Source organism: Macaca mulatta, chromosome 19 (assembly GCF_049350105.2).
Source record: "Macaca mulatta isolate MMU2019108-1 chromosome 19, T2T-MMU8v2.0, whole genome shotgun sequence".
Taxonomy (NCBI): domain Eukaryota; kingdom Metazoa; phylum Chordata; class Mammalia; order Primates; family Cercopithecidae; genus Macaca; species Macaca mulatta.
In genome coordinates this window covers 985708-999198 of record NC_133424.1, presented here as the reverse complement: position 1 = coordinate 999198, position 13491 = coordinate 985708, and the positions used below count along the sequence as shown (strand labels likewise).

Genomic DNA, 13491 nt, shown 5'->3' with positions numbered 1-13491 from the left:
CCGGCCTAGCACAGGATCAGAACGTGCACGTGTTCCAGAAATGTTCAATCTGCGAAACAACGACGGGCTGCAGAGCCAAATGGCCCTGGGGTCAAGCCCACCTCCCTGCCTCCCGCCTTGGGCTCTCCGGCGGGTGCATGTTCCCAAGCTCCCCAATTGGTTCCTCCGCGCGCTAGTTTGCTCATCACGGGTGCAAAAGTGCAGAAAGTTCCAGAACCACGCCGGCCGGACACCAATTCTGGCTCTATCACTGACACTCTGGGTGGCCAGTCGCCCTGGGCCTCAGTTTCCTAGTCTGCAACGCGGGGTATTAACTGTGAGCACCCAAGGGATTGGAGAGGTCACACGGGCCCACGTGGTCCCCACGCAGGTGTGATTATCAGGACTTCGTATTTTTATGGAATGCATCCTCCTCCGCCAAGGCCAAGGCCAGGGTCCAGCAGAGACGGCCGGGAAGACACCGCAAGCTCGCCACAAGGCGCCGGCTACGCTCGGCTGCGCGCCCGCGCCCGCGCACCTACTACGCGCCCGGCCCGCTCTCCGCCCCCTCCAGGCTCCGCCCCGACCCCGCCCTCCAGGCTCCACAGCCAATGAGTGCGCGGCCCCGCATCCGGGGATCCCGGCGCGGCCGCCGCCTCCCGCGCACACACGGCCATGGCGGAGGTGAGTGAGCGGGCCGGGGGAGCCGGCCCCCCGCCCCCGCGCGTCCGCGCCCCCCGCAGCCGTGGCTCTGCCTCGCAGTGGGCCCCGGGGACAGAGAGCCCCGCTCTGGAGCTCTGAGGCCGGCCGGGGCGCCTGGCCCTTCCGGGGCCGGAGGGGCGCGGGGCTCCGTCGGCGGCCGCCCCCGGCCCGGCCCCCCCCACTCCCCCGGCTGCCACATCGCGGGCTGCAGTGCGCATGCGCGGCGGCGCGGGGCGGGCGGGGGCCGGAGTGGGGGAGGGGAGGGACGCGGGGCGGGGCCGGGGTCTGGGGTCCGGTGGGCGCGCGGCCCCGCTCCAGGGTCCGACTCCCGTTCCCGGCCCCGGCCCCGCGGCGCGCAGGCCTCCCCTCCCGCGCGTTTGCCAACTTTGCCAAGTGCTGGGGCCGCCGGGCGCCCCGCGCTCCCCGTCGGGATCCCGGTGGACCCACCGCGCCAACGCCGCCCGCGAGCCCCCCGGCGGGGCTGGGTCAGACCCAGGGCGGGATTTGAACCCCCGACGCGGACCCGCCTGGCACAAACTGGGCGCAGGGTGGGTGGGTCCGCCGGGGCCTAGAGAGCGTCGGGGCTGATCTCAGCAGAGTTGGACCAGCCTCTCCCGGGCACGAAGTTACTTCTGGAGCCTCCTCCCTCGTCCTGGAAACAAGCCGGGGGCCAGCTATATTTTGGAATCCAGAATTTTTGCGATTTGAGGATCTGTGGGATTTTGGACTGTGATGTTTGATCACACACACCTAGGACTGTCTAGGATAAGACAACAGATAGCTTCGTGTCAGGTCAAACCAGGAAGGAAGAAACTTCCGCTTTTGGAGCTTTTTTGGATGTCGGAGTGGTGGGTGAGCCTGTGTGGACTTAACTTTCACTCTAGAGGGTCCCGGTGAAGACGGAAAGAGAGAATGTAGGCGAAGGCGCGGCGGCTGCGAGGTGTCAGTCGGTGGGACTCAGTGCATGACTTGTGTGTGCAGAAGTTAAGACAGGCAGGCAGACTCAAGAGCGGATCCTGTCTGGGCCGCAGGGGCCCGTAGGAAAAGGTGCCCACCCAGCCGGGCACAGCCGCCTCATGGGAAGCCGGGGTTGGAACTGCGGCCTGGCCCTGGTGCCACGTTGCGTGTTTATGTCTTGGCACCATACGAGTGGGTGTTGTGGAAGGCAGGCCTGGCCATTCTCTCCCCCTGGTGACGACCTCAGGGGCAGTAGCAGGCCCTGTGTTTGTGCCAGAGACAGGGTAGGTGTCTCGATGCTAGGCCAGATCTCACCAGGCAGATCTCCTTCATCAAGAGTGAGTTCTTGGCCGGGCGCGGTGGCTCAAGCCTGTAATCCCAGCACTTTGGGAGGCCGAGACGGGCGGATCACGAGGTCAGGAGATCGAGACCATCCTGGCTAACACGGTGAAACCCCGTCTCTACTAAAAATACAAAAACTTAGCCGGGCGAGGTGGCGGGCGCCTGTAGTCCCAGCTACACGGGAGGCTGAGGCAGGAGAATGGCGTGAACCCGGGAGGCGGAGCTTGCAGTGAGCTGAGATCCGGCCACTGCACTCCAGCCTGGGTGACAGAGCGAGACTCCGTCTCAAAAAAAAAAAAAAAGAGTGAGTTCTTTTGGAGGAGACGTTTAGAGAGACAGTCCCCATGCGGATGGTGGCTGGCCTCCAGGCTCGGAGGCAGAAGCCGCGTCTCCCAGTGGCCCTGCAGCGACGTGGTCGTCCAATGAGTTGTGCTCCTGGCATCTTTGCTGGGAGTGGGGTGGCATTTGGGCAACACACATGGCCTCGCAGGTAGCTCTGTGTCTGGGATGGCACAAGTCAGACTCCCAAGCCAGCCTCCCCCAGACCTGCCGTGTGGCTGTTCCGCCCTGCGCTGAGCTCCTTGTGGTCTGGCTGCTCCTGGTAACCCTGTTTTACAGTTTGGGGTGGTGCCCTGTCGAGTGAATTTGATTTTTTTTTTTTTTTTTGAGACGGAGTCTTGCTCTGTCGCCGGGGCTGGAGTGCAGTGGCCGGATCTCAGCTCACTGCAAGCTCCGCCTCCCGGGTTTACGCCATTCTCCTGCCTCAGCCTCCCGTGTAGCTGGGACTACAGGCACCCGCCACCTCGCCCGGCTAGTTTTTTTTGTATTTTTTTAGTAGAGACGGGGTTTCACCGTGTTCGCCAGGATGGTCTCGATCTCCTGACCTCGTGATCCGCCCGTCTCAGCCTCCCAAAGTGCTGGGATTACAGGCTTGAGCCACCGCGCCCGGCCTGAATTTGATTTTTCTAAGGCGGTCCTGCTCTGTCCTCAGCCTGAGGATCTCGCAGTGAATGGAGCCGACAGGGCCTGTGCTACAGGGATCCAGAGTCTGGTCAGAGAGAGAGGTGGATGCGTTCGGACCAACTAGTGTGAGGACGCTGAGCGTGAGGAGCCGTGGCAGCCTCTCTGACCACCGGACTTGTTCTGTGTGGTCTTGGGCAGGCTGCCCAGTGACGCAGAACTTCCTTTCCCTCATCTCTGAAATGGGAAGTTAATGGTCGATCTTCAGAGCTAGGAGGTCTGATGAGGTCCTGCCGCAATGGCTTGTACATACAAGTTGAACCTTGTGAAGTTGACAATATTCCGCTGTTTTTAACCCATAAAAATGGCAATTTGCAACTTAATAGCACATAATCAGTACTAGTTACTTTATTATGTATCAGTATCCCAGAATAATCATAAGCACCAGAGTGGCAGATGGGAATGCTTCATACTCTACTAGATTAATCTTTAAAAAACCTAAGAGCACTGGCCGGGCGCGGTGGCTCAAGCCTGTAATCCCAGCACTTTGGGAGGCCGAGACGGGTGGATCACGAGGTCAGAAGATCGAGACCATCCTGGCTAACACGGTGAAACCCCGTCTCTACTAAAAAATACAAAAAACTAGCCGGGCGAGGTGGCGGGCGCCTGTAGTCCCAGCTACTCGGGAGGCTGAGGCAGGAGAATGGCGTGAACCCGGGAGGCGGAGCTTGCAGTGAGCTGAGATCCGGCCACTGCACTCCAGCCTGGGCGACAGAGTGAGACTCCGTCTCAAAAAAAAAAAACAAAAAACCTAAGAGCACGGTCTTTTGCTCTTGCCTAAAACCATCCACGGCTTTTCATGCTCCCTGGGATAAAATGGTCCTCCTTGCTGAGTCCCGCAGCCCTGTGGGGTGGTCCCCACTGATCCCCCGAGTCTAGGGCCCTGGGCTCCTGTTTGCTGGTGCACTCTACCCCTTTGGGCGCTGCCAACGAATGGTTCAACCTCTACTCAGGCCCCCCAGGCCTTCCCTGACCCACAGTTGCAGAGCTCCTGCGCCCTGTTTTCTCTTCTTGGTGCCATACATGTCCACTCGTTTGTTATCTGTGTCCAAAACTAGCAACACCATGTGGGTGGAGGCAGGTGGAACTTGTTTCTCGGGTTAACCACCTCGCCACTGCCTTGCTGAGCCCAGAGTGGGCGCCCAGGGTGCGATGGTCAGACGGAGGAGTGGGATGCTGGGCGGTCCAGCAAAGGCCTGGTACTTGAGTTGGTGTGGATGGGGAGGAGGGTCCAGTCACACTGGGGAGAGCTTGTGGCATGGGAGGGGTAGGTGCAGCCATCTTGGCGAGTGGAACCTGCCGCCCTGTCATGTGTGGTTAAGCTTACAAGGGTGGCCCCTTGTGTTTTCTGGTGCAGTCTCCACCTTTGGGGGCTGCCCTGGGAGAAGGGCTGGTCTGCTCTGCACTCAGGCCTCTGGTGCAGGCTTTATGCTGAGTAGCTGCCTGCTGCTTCTGCTCCCTGAAGACCCTGGTGGATGCCTGGGTCTGTGGCCTGTTGTCCTCTGGACCTTGTTTCTAGAATGCTGTTTGCGCTTCCTTCGCTTTTTTTGTTGCCTGGAATACCCTTGGCCTGCTCCCTATCTTTTTCCTGCTTCCACTTTGACAAAACAGAGGACTTTGTCTTTCCTGGGAGTGAACTCAGAGGGAAGCATGCGGAGTGTTCTCAGTGAGTGAAATAGGGTCTCTGGGAACCCGCTTTGAGAGTAGACTTGCACCTGGACACCAGGCAGGGGCAGCAGGAGGAAGAAGATCCATGAAGTCCGTATTCCGTGTTAAGTTCCAGGAGCTCGGAGTCACCCGGAAATGAACTTGGGGATCCCAGGCTGCTCAGAGCCTCCCTGTTGGTGGCCCTTTGTCATTCCCAGCCGCTTCCCTCTTTGCCCTTCTCTGCCTTAGCTCTCCTGTTAAATGGCAAGTCAGATAAGGGCCAGATCCTCCTCAGACCCTGCAGACCGCCTCTCCGGGGGCTCGGTGTGGATCTCGAGCCTGCGGGGTTGTTGTCAACTCGCCGTCCGGACTGGGGCCTCGTTTGATGTGGTCGCCTGCCTGCCCCTTGTTAGGCTCCTGGTTGCAGGAGTAGAAAGCCAGCCCCTGACTGAGGCAGGAACTGTTGCCCAGAGAGCCTGCCTCGACCCCTACCCAGAGGGTGCTAGAGAGGACCGAGGATGATTGCAGAGGTCACTTAGGATGCTGTCACTGTGGCGTCACACCGCGTGTGGCTGTGCGGAGTGGTTGTGGCTGGTGGCCACCTGCTGTGTCCTGAGAGAGGTGAGGCCATCTCGGTGGGACCCGGACCAACCCCAGGCAGGAGGCGTGAGTTGCCCCTGCAGCTGCCATGTGCTCTGTGCCACTTGCTTCAAGTCCCCGTGGCCCCTTCCCACTGGGGGCCCTGCTGGCTCTTCCTTCCCTCTGCCTTCTGTGTGCCCTCTGCCACCACAGAGCTCAGCTTTCTGAAGTTGGATGGGTGGTGTCACTCTCCACTTCTCCTCGGTCCTTGCCGGCCTTGTTGCCGGAGTCACTCCAGGCCCAGTGACTGCCCCAGCTCCCTTCCGTGGCTTTGCTGGACAGTTGACCCTTTAACCTCACGGGCTTGAACTGCACGGGTCACTGATACGTGGATTTCCTTCCACCTGTGCCACCTGAGACAGCAGGACCAACCCCTCGTCTTCCTCCTCAGCCTGCTCAGTGTGAAGAGGAGGAGAACGAAGACGTTCGGGATGGTCCACTCCCACTTGGTGAATAGGGAGTATACTTTCTCTTCCTGACAATTTTGTTCGTAACTTTTTCTGTAGTTTCCTTTTTTTGTGAGAATACAGTACATAATACAACATACGAAATACATATTTATCAACTGTTGATGTTATCAGTAATGCTCCCGACCAACAGGAGGCTATCAATAAAGTTTTGGGGGGTCAGAAGTTATGCGGGGGTTTTCACTCGTGTGGAGGGTTGGCACCCGTAACCCCCGCATTGTTCAAGGGTCAATTGTGCTCCCCTTTGTGCTCCCCAGTGTGACGGGCCGGAAAGGGTTTGCAGGCCGCCGGCCTGAGCTCCACTTTGTAACTGCACCACGCAACTTGCTGTGTGAGCTTGGGTAACTGACTCTATCTCTTTGAGCTTGGTTCCTTGTTTTTCTTATGAAGGGAATGATTATACCACCTCTGAGGACCTGTGAAGAAACGTTGCAATTCTTACTACACAAGTTTTTAAACTTCATTAAATATTTTAATCTACTCTTTTTGGCAACAGCTTTACTGAGGTATAATTCGTTTACCATACAGTTCACCATTTTAATGTGTCCAGTTCCGTGGTTGTTCGTGTATTCGCCAAGTGGTGCAGCCACCATCACAGTCAATTTTAGAACATTTTCATCACCCCAAAAGGAACCCCACACCCCTTAGTGGTCACTCCCCAAACCCCACATCGACCCCCAGCCCCTTTCCACCAGGAATCCATTTTCTGTCTCCACGGATTTGCCTGCTCTAGACATTTGGGATAAAATGAGTCATACGATGCGTGGCCTTTCGTGTCTGGCTGTTTTCAGGAGCAGGAGTCTTTTGAGATACGTCCACGTGGTAGTCGGTCGGTGCGTCCTTCCTCTGCCCGATTGCTAGACCTTTGTTTTGTTTTTGTCAGCTGATGGATATTAGGACCCTGACCTGGGCCACATGGTTAAATACTATTTAGCTTTTGGAGGAATTGCTGGACTGTTTTGCAGAGTGGCTGCATTATTTTCAGGGCACAGGAGAGTTCCAGTTTGTCCACATTCTTGACAACACTTGTTATTATCTGTCTTTTTGAGCACAGTTATTCTCTGATTAGGAAGTGGTATCACAGTGTGGATTTTGCTTGCTTTTCCCTGATTTACATTGAGCATCTTTTCCTGTGCTTATTGGCCATTTGTGTGTTCTCTTTGGAGAAATATCTGTTCAGATCCTTTGCCCATTTTTCAATGGGATTATCTTTTCCTTATTGAGTTGTAAAAGTTTTTTATATATTCTGAGAACAAGTTCCTTATCAGATAGATGATTTTTCAGGTATTTTCTCCTATTCTCTGAGTTGTCCTTTCACTATCTTGATAGCGTCCTTTGAAGCGCAAAAGTTTTTAATTTTGGTGAAGTTGTTTATCCGTTTTTGTTGTTAGTTTGTTTTTGGCCACTTGAGATTTTGGTGTCTTATCTAAGAAACCATTGCCAAATCCAGGGTCACAATTTTTTTTCCCCCACATTTGTAGATTCAGTCAAAAGGTTGCAAATATTTATCCATATATTTTCTCCTAAAAGTTGTATGGTTTTAGCTCTTATATTTAAGGGCTTTGATCCATTTTGAGGTAATTTTTGCATATGGTGTGAGATGGGGTCCACCTTCTTTCTTTTGCACGTGGATATTCCACTGTCCCAGTACCATTTGTTAAAGACTGTTCATTCCCCATGGAAGTGTTTTGATACCTTTGTTGAAATGCAGTTGACTGTGAATGTGTGCGTGTATTTCTGGATTCTCAGTTCTAGTTCTTTGATATTTGTGCTGTCCTTATGGCAGTACCACAGTGTTTTTGCCGTGGCTTTGTGGTGAATTTTGAAATCGGGAAGTATTGTTTCAAGATTGTTTGGGCTGTTTTGGGTACCTTGAGCTTCCATTTGCTTTTTGGAATCGGCTCGTGGGTTTCTACAAAGAAGCCAACTAGGGTTCTGATAGAGATGGTGTTGAATGTGTCAATCAGTGGGGGCGTTGCTGTCTTAATGTTGTCTTCCCAGCCATGAACATGGGATGCCTTTTCATTCCCTTAGATCCTCCTTCTAACACTGCTTTGTTCACTCAGAGTATTCTACACATTTCACACTTCTCTTGATGCTATTGTAAATGGCATTGTTCTTTTTATATTTGTTGCTTTTATATAGAAATAAAATGGATTTATATGTATTAATTTTATGTACTGCATCCTTGCTGAACTCACTTTAGTTTGAACAGTTTTTCAGATCATGTCACCAGCACCCTCACAGAGATTGTGTTACTTCTTCCTTACCAATCCTTTTTTTTTTTTTTTTTTTTTTTGAGACGGAGTCTTGCTGTATCGCCAGGCTGGAGTGCAGTGGCACGATTTCGGCTCACTGCAACCTCTGCCTGCTGGGTTCAAGTGATCCTCCTGCCTCAGCCTCCCGAGTAACTGTGATGACAGGCACTCGCCATGCACCCAGCTAATTTTTATATTTTTAGTAGAGACAGGGTTTCACCTTGTTGGCCGGGATGGTCTCCATCTGTTGACCTCATGATCTGCCCACCTCGGCGTCCCAAAGTGCTGGGATTACAGGCGTGAGCCACCTCGCCCAGCCTTTTTTTTTTCTTTTTTTGAGATGGAGTCTTGCTCTGTTGCCCAGGGTGGAGTACAGTGGCATCATCTTGGCTCACTGCAACCTCTGCCTCCCTGGTTCAAGCAATTCTCCTGCCTCAGCCTCCTGAGTAGCTGGGATTAGAGGCACATGCCACGATGTCTGGCTAATTTTTTTGTGTTTTTAGTAGAGACACGGTTTCACCATGTTGGCCAGGCTGTTCTTGAACTCCTGACCTCAAGTGATCTGCCCGCCTAGGCCTCCCAAAGTGCTGGGATTACAGGCGTGAGCCAGCGTGCCTGGCTTCCTTACCAATCTTGATTCTTTTTATTTGATGTTCTTACACTGACTGCCCCCTCCGGCACTCCGTTTAGCATGAGAGGTGAGAGTACATGTTACGCTCATGGTGTGAAGGAGAAAGCAGCCTGCGACCGTTGAGGGCGATGATAAGTGGATAAGTGTGGGTTTGTCCGAGACGCTCTTTGTCAGGTTGAGAAGCTCCCTTCTGTTCTGAGTTTGTTGGGTATTTTTCGTTATGAAGTGTATTGGGTTTTGTTGGATTGGGTATGTTCAGATGATCCTGTGTTTTGGTTTTTATTTTATTGACGTGATGTATTAATTAACTGACTTTTGGATGTTAAATCGACCTCGCCTCCCTGCGATGAATCTTGCTTGGTCATGGCTTACAATCTTCTTTAGATGTTGTAGGGTTCAGTTTGCTAGTATGTTGTTGAGGGTTTTTGTGTTTATGTACATGAGAGATATGGTGACTTCTTGTGGTGGCTCACACCTGTCATCTCAGCGCTTTGGGAGGCCGAAGCGGGTGGATCACGAGGTCAGGAGTTTGAGACCAGCCTGGGCAACGTGGTGAAACCCCGTCTCTAGTAAAAATACAGACACTAGCTGGGCGTGGTGGCGGGCACCTGTAGTCTCAGCTACTCGGGAGGCTGAGAGAAGAGAATCACTTGAACCCGGGAGGCGGAGGTTGGCGCCACTGCATTCCAGCCTGGGTGACAGCAAGGCTCTGTCTCAAAGAAAAAAAAAAGAAAGATATTGAACATTGTGATAATGGTAACTTACATTGGTTTTGTTTGCCTTTTTATAAAAAAAATTGAGGTGATTGACAAACTATAAAATATACCCATTTTAAAGTTTATAATTCATTGATTTTTAGTGTATTCATGGCCCTGCAACCATCCCCTCTATCTAATTCTGAAACATTCCGTCATCCTCAGAAGCCCCGTCCCCGTTAGCAGTCACGCTCCCACTGGCTCTCTCCCTGGCTCCTTTCTGTCTGTGGATTGGCCTGTTCTGGATGTTTTGTATCAGTGGACCCTCCGCTGTGGCCGTTGGTGTCTGGCTTCCCTCCCAGCGCATGCTGTTCTTGAGCTGCGTCCAGGTTGCCACATGGGTCAGGACCGTGGCCTGTGTTAGGGCAGTTTTCAGTGTCATATGATGCATGTCCTGCCCTGGGCGAGAACGCCTCCACCCCGTGCGTGGTCCTTGGTGGGAGGCGGGACGAGCGGTGGCCACACACGTGTGCTGCCCTTAGTGCCCCCCAGCCCTCAGAGGTGGAGACAAAGCCGCTTCCCTGGGTCACCGGGGACTGGGCTCTGACCAGCGCTTGCTCTTGGCTGCCACACTGTGATGTCCAGCAGCAGGTTTTCGGCTGGCCGAGCTAACCCTGCCTCTCTTCCTTCGCAGGCCTCCTCGCTGGGGAGGCAGAGTCCTCGCGTGGTCTCCTGCCTCGAGCACAGCCTGTGCCCCGGGGAGCCTGGCTTGCAGACAACAGCAGGTACCTTCCTTCCTCCTCCCCCTGCTCAAGTCCGCCGAGGCCTTTGTGGCTGTGAGAGACAGAATACCTGCTGGGTCTGGCTGAGCTGTGGACCAGCACACTGGCTTCCAGAGTCCAGAGTGTCCCAGCTCCCACCCGTTCAGATGGAGCTGTGGGGCAGAGTGGTCAGGACTCTGTCGTCCTGTTCTTTAGCAGGGGCCGGGAGCCCCGGCAGCACCCCCAGCGGAGGCCCCAGGCGCAGCTGCACCGAGCTGAGGCTGCTTTACCTCGCCAGGGGGTCGGGAAGGGGCGGCTTGCTGAGGGAGCCGGGGCTGAGAAGGTGGGGGGTGGCGCGACAGGCAGCACCCCGGGTTCCCTGCACCTTCCCGCGCTGCTGCTTGCCCAGTGGGCATCAAGGTCCCATGCCCGCCTCCTGGCCACCTGTGTTGGGCCCACGGGGAGGAGGTGATGCTGTAGGGCAAGGGTCTCTGTGACTGTTCTTTCTTCCCCTGGCTGGGCTCCTTCTGCGGGCCTCTGGCCCCGCAGCTGCATGTTCTGTGCATGGGCTGTGTGTGGTGCACACCTGTGTGCCCAGCCGTGCAGGCTGTGCGGCTGCCCTAGAGGCCTTCTGCCCTGGGCTCCCAGGCCCTCAGGCTTGCAGCCTTGGGCTACACTGCTCCCTGTCTGGATTGATTGAGCCCCAGCTGTTTCCTTTGTTTGCTTAAAAATTTGCCTAATTGGAGACTAAACATGCTGAGGAATGGTGACACACCCCTGTTCTTTTGGGGAAACCCTGGATCTGATGACAGCGGCCGTCTGTTGGGCCGTGTACCTCGCATGTCTGCCGTATGTGACCCTGCAGATGGAGCATCAGGGACTGGCGTTGTCGAGGCCCCATTGGTGCCGTCCCTGCATGCTCCTTGATGCTGTACTGAGCTGTGCAGGTGAGAGTTCAGCGTCCCCCCGTGTGAGGAGTCGTGGAGCCCGGTGTGAACCCAGCTCCACTGAGTCCTGCTGCTCCTTCCACCCTAATGAGACAGATGTCGGTCTCTTTCCAGTCCACTCGCTCCCCAAACCCTCGCAGGCTTCTCTGTTCAGGAAGACAGGCAGTCTCTCAGAAAGAGACACCCCCGCCCCCCCAAAAAATCCTTGGACTGTGTGTGCTGCTCACCAGCCGTGCTCCTGTGTGCGTCCGTCGTGGGGCGTCCTGTCGGGTCCCCTCGTGGGAGGCTGATCCTGGCAGCGTGCAGAGGGCCTCATCCCTCGGGCTCCTCCTACCCCAGGCGTCCGTAGTCTCGGCAGGATGGTTGGGACGGGTGAGGCAAGGTGCTCACGTGGGCTGCTGTCTTCTCCCCAGTGGTGTCCATGGGCTCTGGAGACCATCAGTTCAACCTCGCAGAGATCCTGTCACAGAACTACAGTGTTCAGGGAGAGTGCGAGGAGGCCTCGAGGTGCCCAGAGAAGCCCAAGGAGGAGCTGGAGAAGGACTTCATCTCCCAGGTACTTGGCCAAGGTGATCCCGCCCCTGTGTTGGGTGGAGCCCTCGGGGGTAAGCCTCACAGTTTCTGTGCGGCTCAGATTCCACATTGGTAAGTGCCAAATTGTACATCTTTTTGCAAAGTGCCAGATGCTGTCCTAGGAGCTGAAATTCAGGTGAAAGACCAGGTCTTTCATGGGGCTGTCTGAGCAGTACAGTGGTCAGGGATTAAGCCAACTGCTCTCAAATCTTCTGGTCTCAGAACCCACTTTGTACTCTTAAAAATTATTGAGAGTTTCAGGCCGGGCGCGGTGGCTCACGCCTGTAGTCCCAGCACTTTGGGAGGCCGAGGCAGGCGGATCACGAGGGCGGGAGATCGAGACCATCGGTGAAACCCCGACTGTACTAAAAATACAAATAATTAGCCGGGCGTGGTTGGGGGGCATCTGTAGCCCCAGCTACTCGGGAGGCTGAGGCAGGAGAATGGCGTGAACCCTGGAGGTGGAGCTTGCAGTGAGCCAAGATCGCACCACTGCACTCCATCCAGCCTGGGAGACAGAGTGAGACTCCGTCTCAAAAAACAAAACAAAACAAAACAAAAAAAACTAGGCTGAACGCAGTGGCTCACGCCTGTAATTCCAGCACTTTGGGAGGCCGAGGTGGGCAGATCACGAGGTCAGGAGATCGAGACCATCCTGGCTAACATGGTGAAACCCCGTCTCTACTAAAAATACGAAAACAAAATTAGCCGGGTGTGGTGGTGGGTACCTGTATTCCCAGCTACTCGGGAGGCTGAGGCGGGAGAATGACGTGAACCCCAGGAGGCAGAGCTTGCAGTGAGCTGAGATCGTGCGCCACTGCACTCCAGCCTGGGCCACACAGCAAGGCTCTGTCTCAAAAAAAAAAAAAAGAATACAAAATTAGTCAGGCGTGGTGGTGCACGTCTGTAGTCCTGGATACTCGGGAGGCTGAGGCAGGAGAATCACTTGAACCTGGGAGGTGGAGGTTGCATTGAGCTGAGATCACGCCATTGCACTCCAGCCTGGGCGACAGAGTGAGATCCTTTCTCAAAAAAAAAAAAAAAAAATGGAGAGCTTCGAGGGGCTTTGTTAATGTGCTTTATCTATTGCTTTTTTATTATATGAAAAGTTAAAACTGACATAAATTGGCTGGACGTGGTGGCTCACGCCTGTAATCCCAACACTTTGGGAGGCCGAGGTGGGCAAATCACCAGGTCAGGCGTTTGAGCCTAGCCTGGCCAACATAGTGAAACGCTGTCTCTACTAAAAATACAAAAATTTTCGGGCGTGGTATCTCACACCTGTAATCCCAGCACTTTGGGTGGATCTCTTGAGCCTAGGAGTTTGAGGCCAGCCTGGGCAACATAGCAAGATCTTGTCCCAAAAAAAATAAATAAATAACAGGCCAGGTGCAGTGGCTCACGCCTGTAATTCCAGCACTTTGGGAGGCCGAGGCGGGTAGATCACCTGAGGTCAGGAGTACAAGACCAGCCTGACCAATGTGGTGAAACCCCGTCTCTACTAAAAATACAAAAATTAGGTGGCCGTGGTGGCGGGCGCCTGTAATCCAGCCAGTCAAGGGGCTGAGGCAGGAGAATCACTTGAACCTGGGAGGCAGAGGTGGCAGTGAGCCGAGATCGGGCCATTGCACTTCCAGCCTGGGGGACAAAGCAAGACTCTGTCTCAAAAAAAAAAATTGACATGTAAAAATACTTATTCAGTAACTCATTTTAAAATGACATGAATAAATCAGTTACATGTTAATAAATATTTTTATGAAAATGAAAAAAAATTCTGTACCAAAAGAAAAAAATTAGTGAGAAGAATTAATTTTTAGTTTTCCAAATGTCTTTGAACGGAGAAGCCAATGTGAAAATCCAACTTCTGTCCTTT

The 13491-nt window shown here is 54.2% G+C and overlaps 1 protein-coding gene across 11 annotated transcripts in view; it reads left to right on the top strand.

The window, feature by feature from the left end:
* The first annotated feature begins 389 nt into the window (after nt 1–389).
* The window catches only part of MIER2 (MIER family member 2), a 37968-nt gene continuing 24866 nt past the window's right edge, over nt 390–13491 (top strand). For 4 of the 11 annotated variants that reach the window (XM_028840070.2, XM_028840069.2, XM_077978798.1 and 1 more), the window contains exons 1-3: nt 390–663; nt 10032–10122; nt 11459–11601. In XM_028840070.2, the coding sequence (XP_028695903.1) occupies nt 655–663; nt 10032–10122; nt 11459–11601 (243 nt within the window). In that variant the 5' untranslated portion in view covers nt 390–654. Of the gene's footprint in view, nt 664–934; nt 1596–10031; nt 10123–11458; nt 11602–13491 lie in introns of those variants that run through there. The other 7 variants (XM_077978802.1, XM_028840071.2, XM_077978805.1 and 4 more) reach the window with 5 other exon arrangements.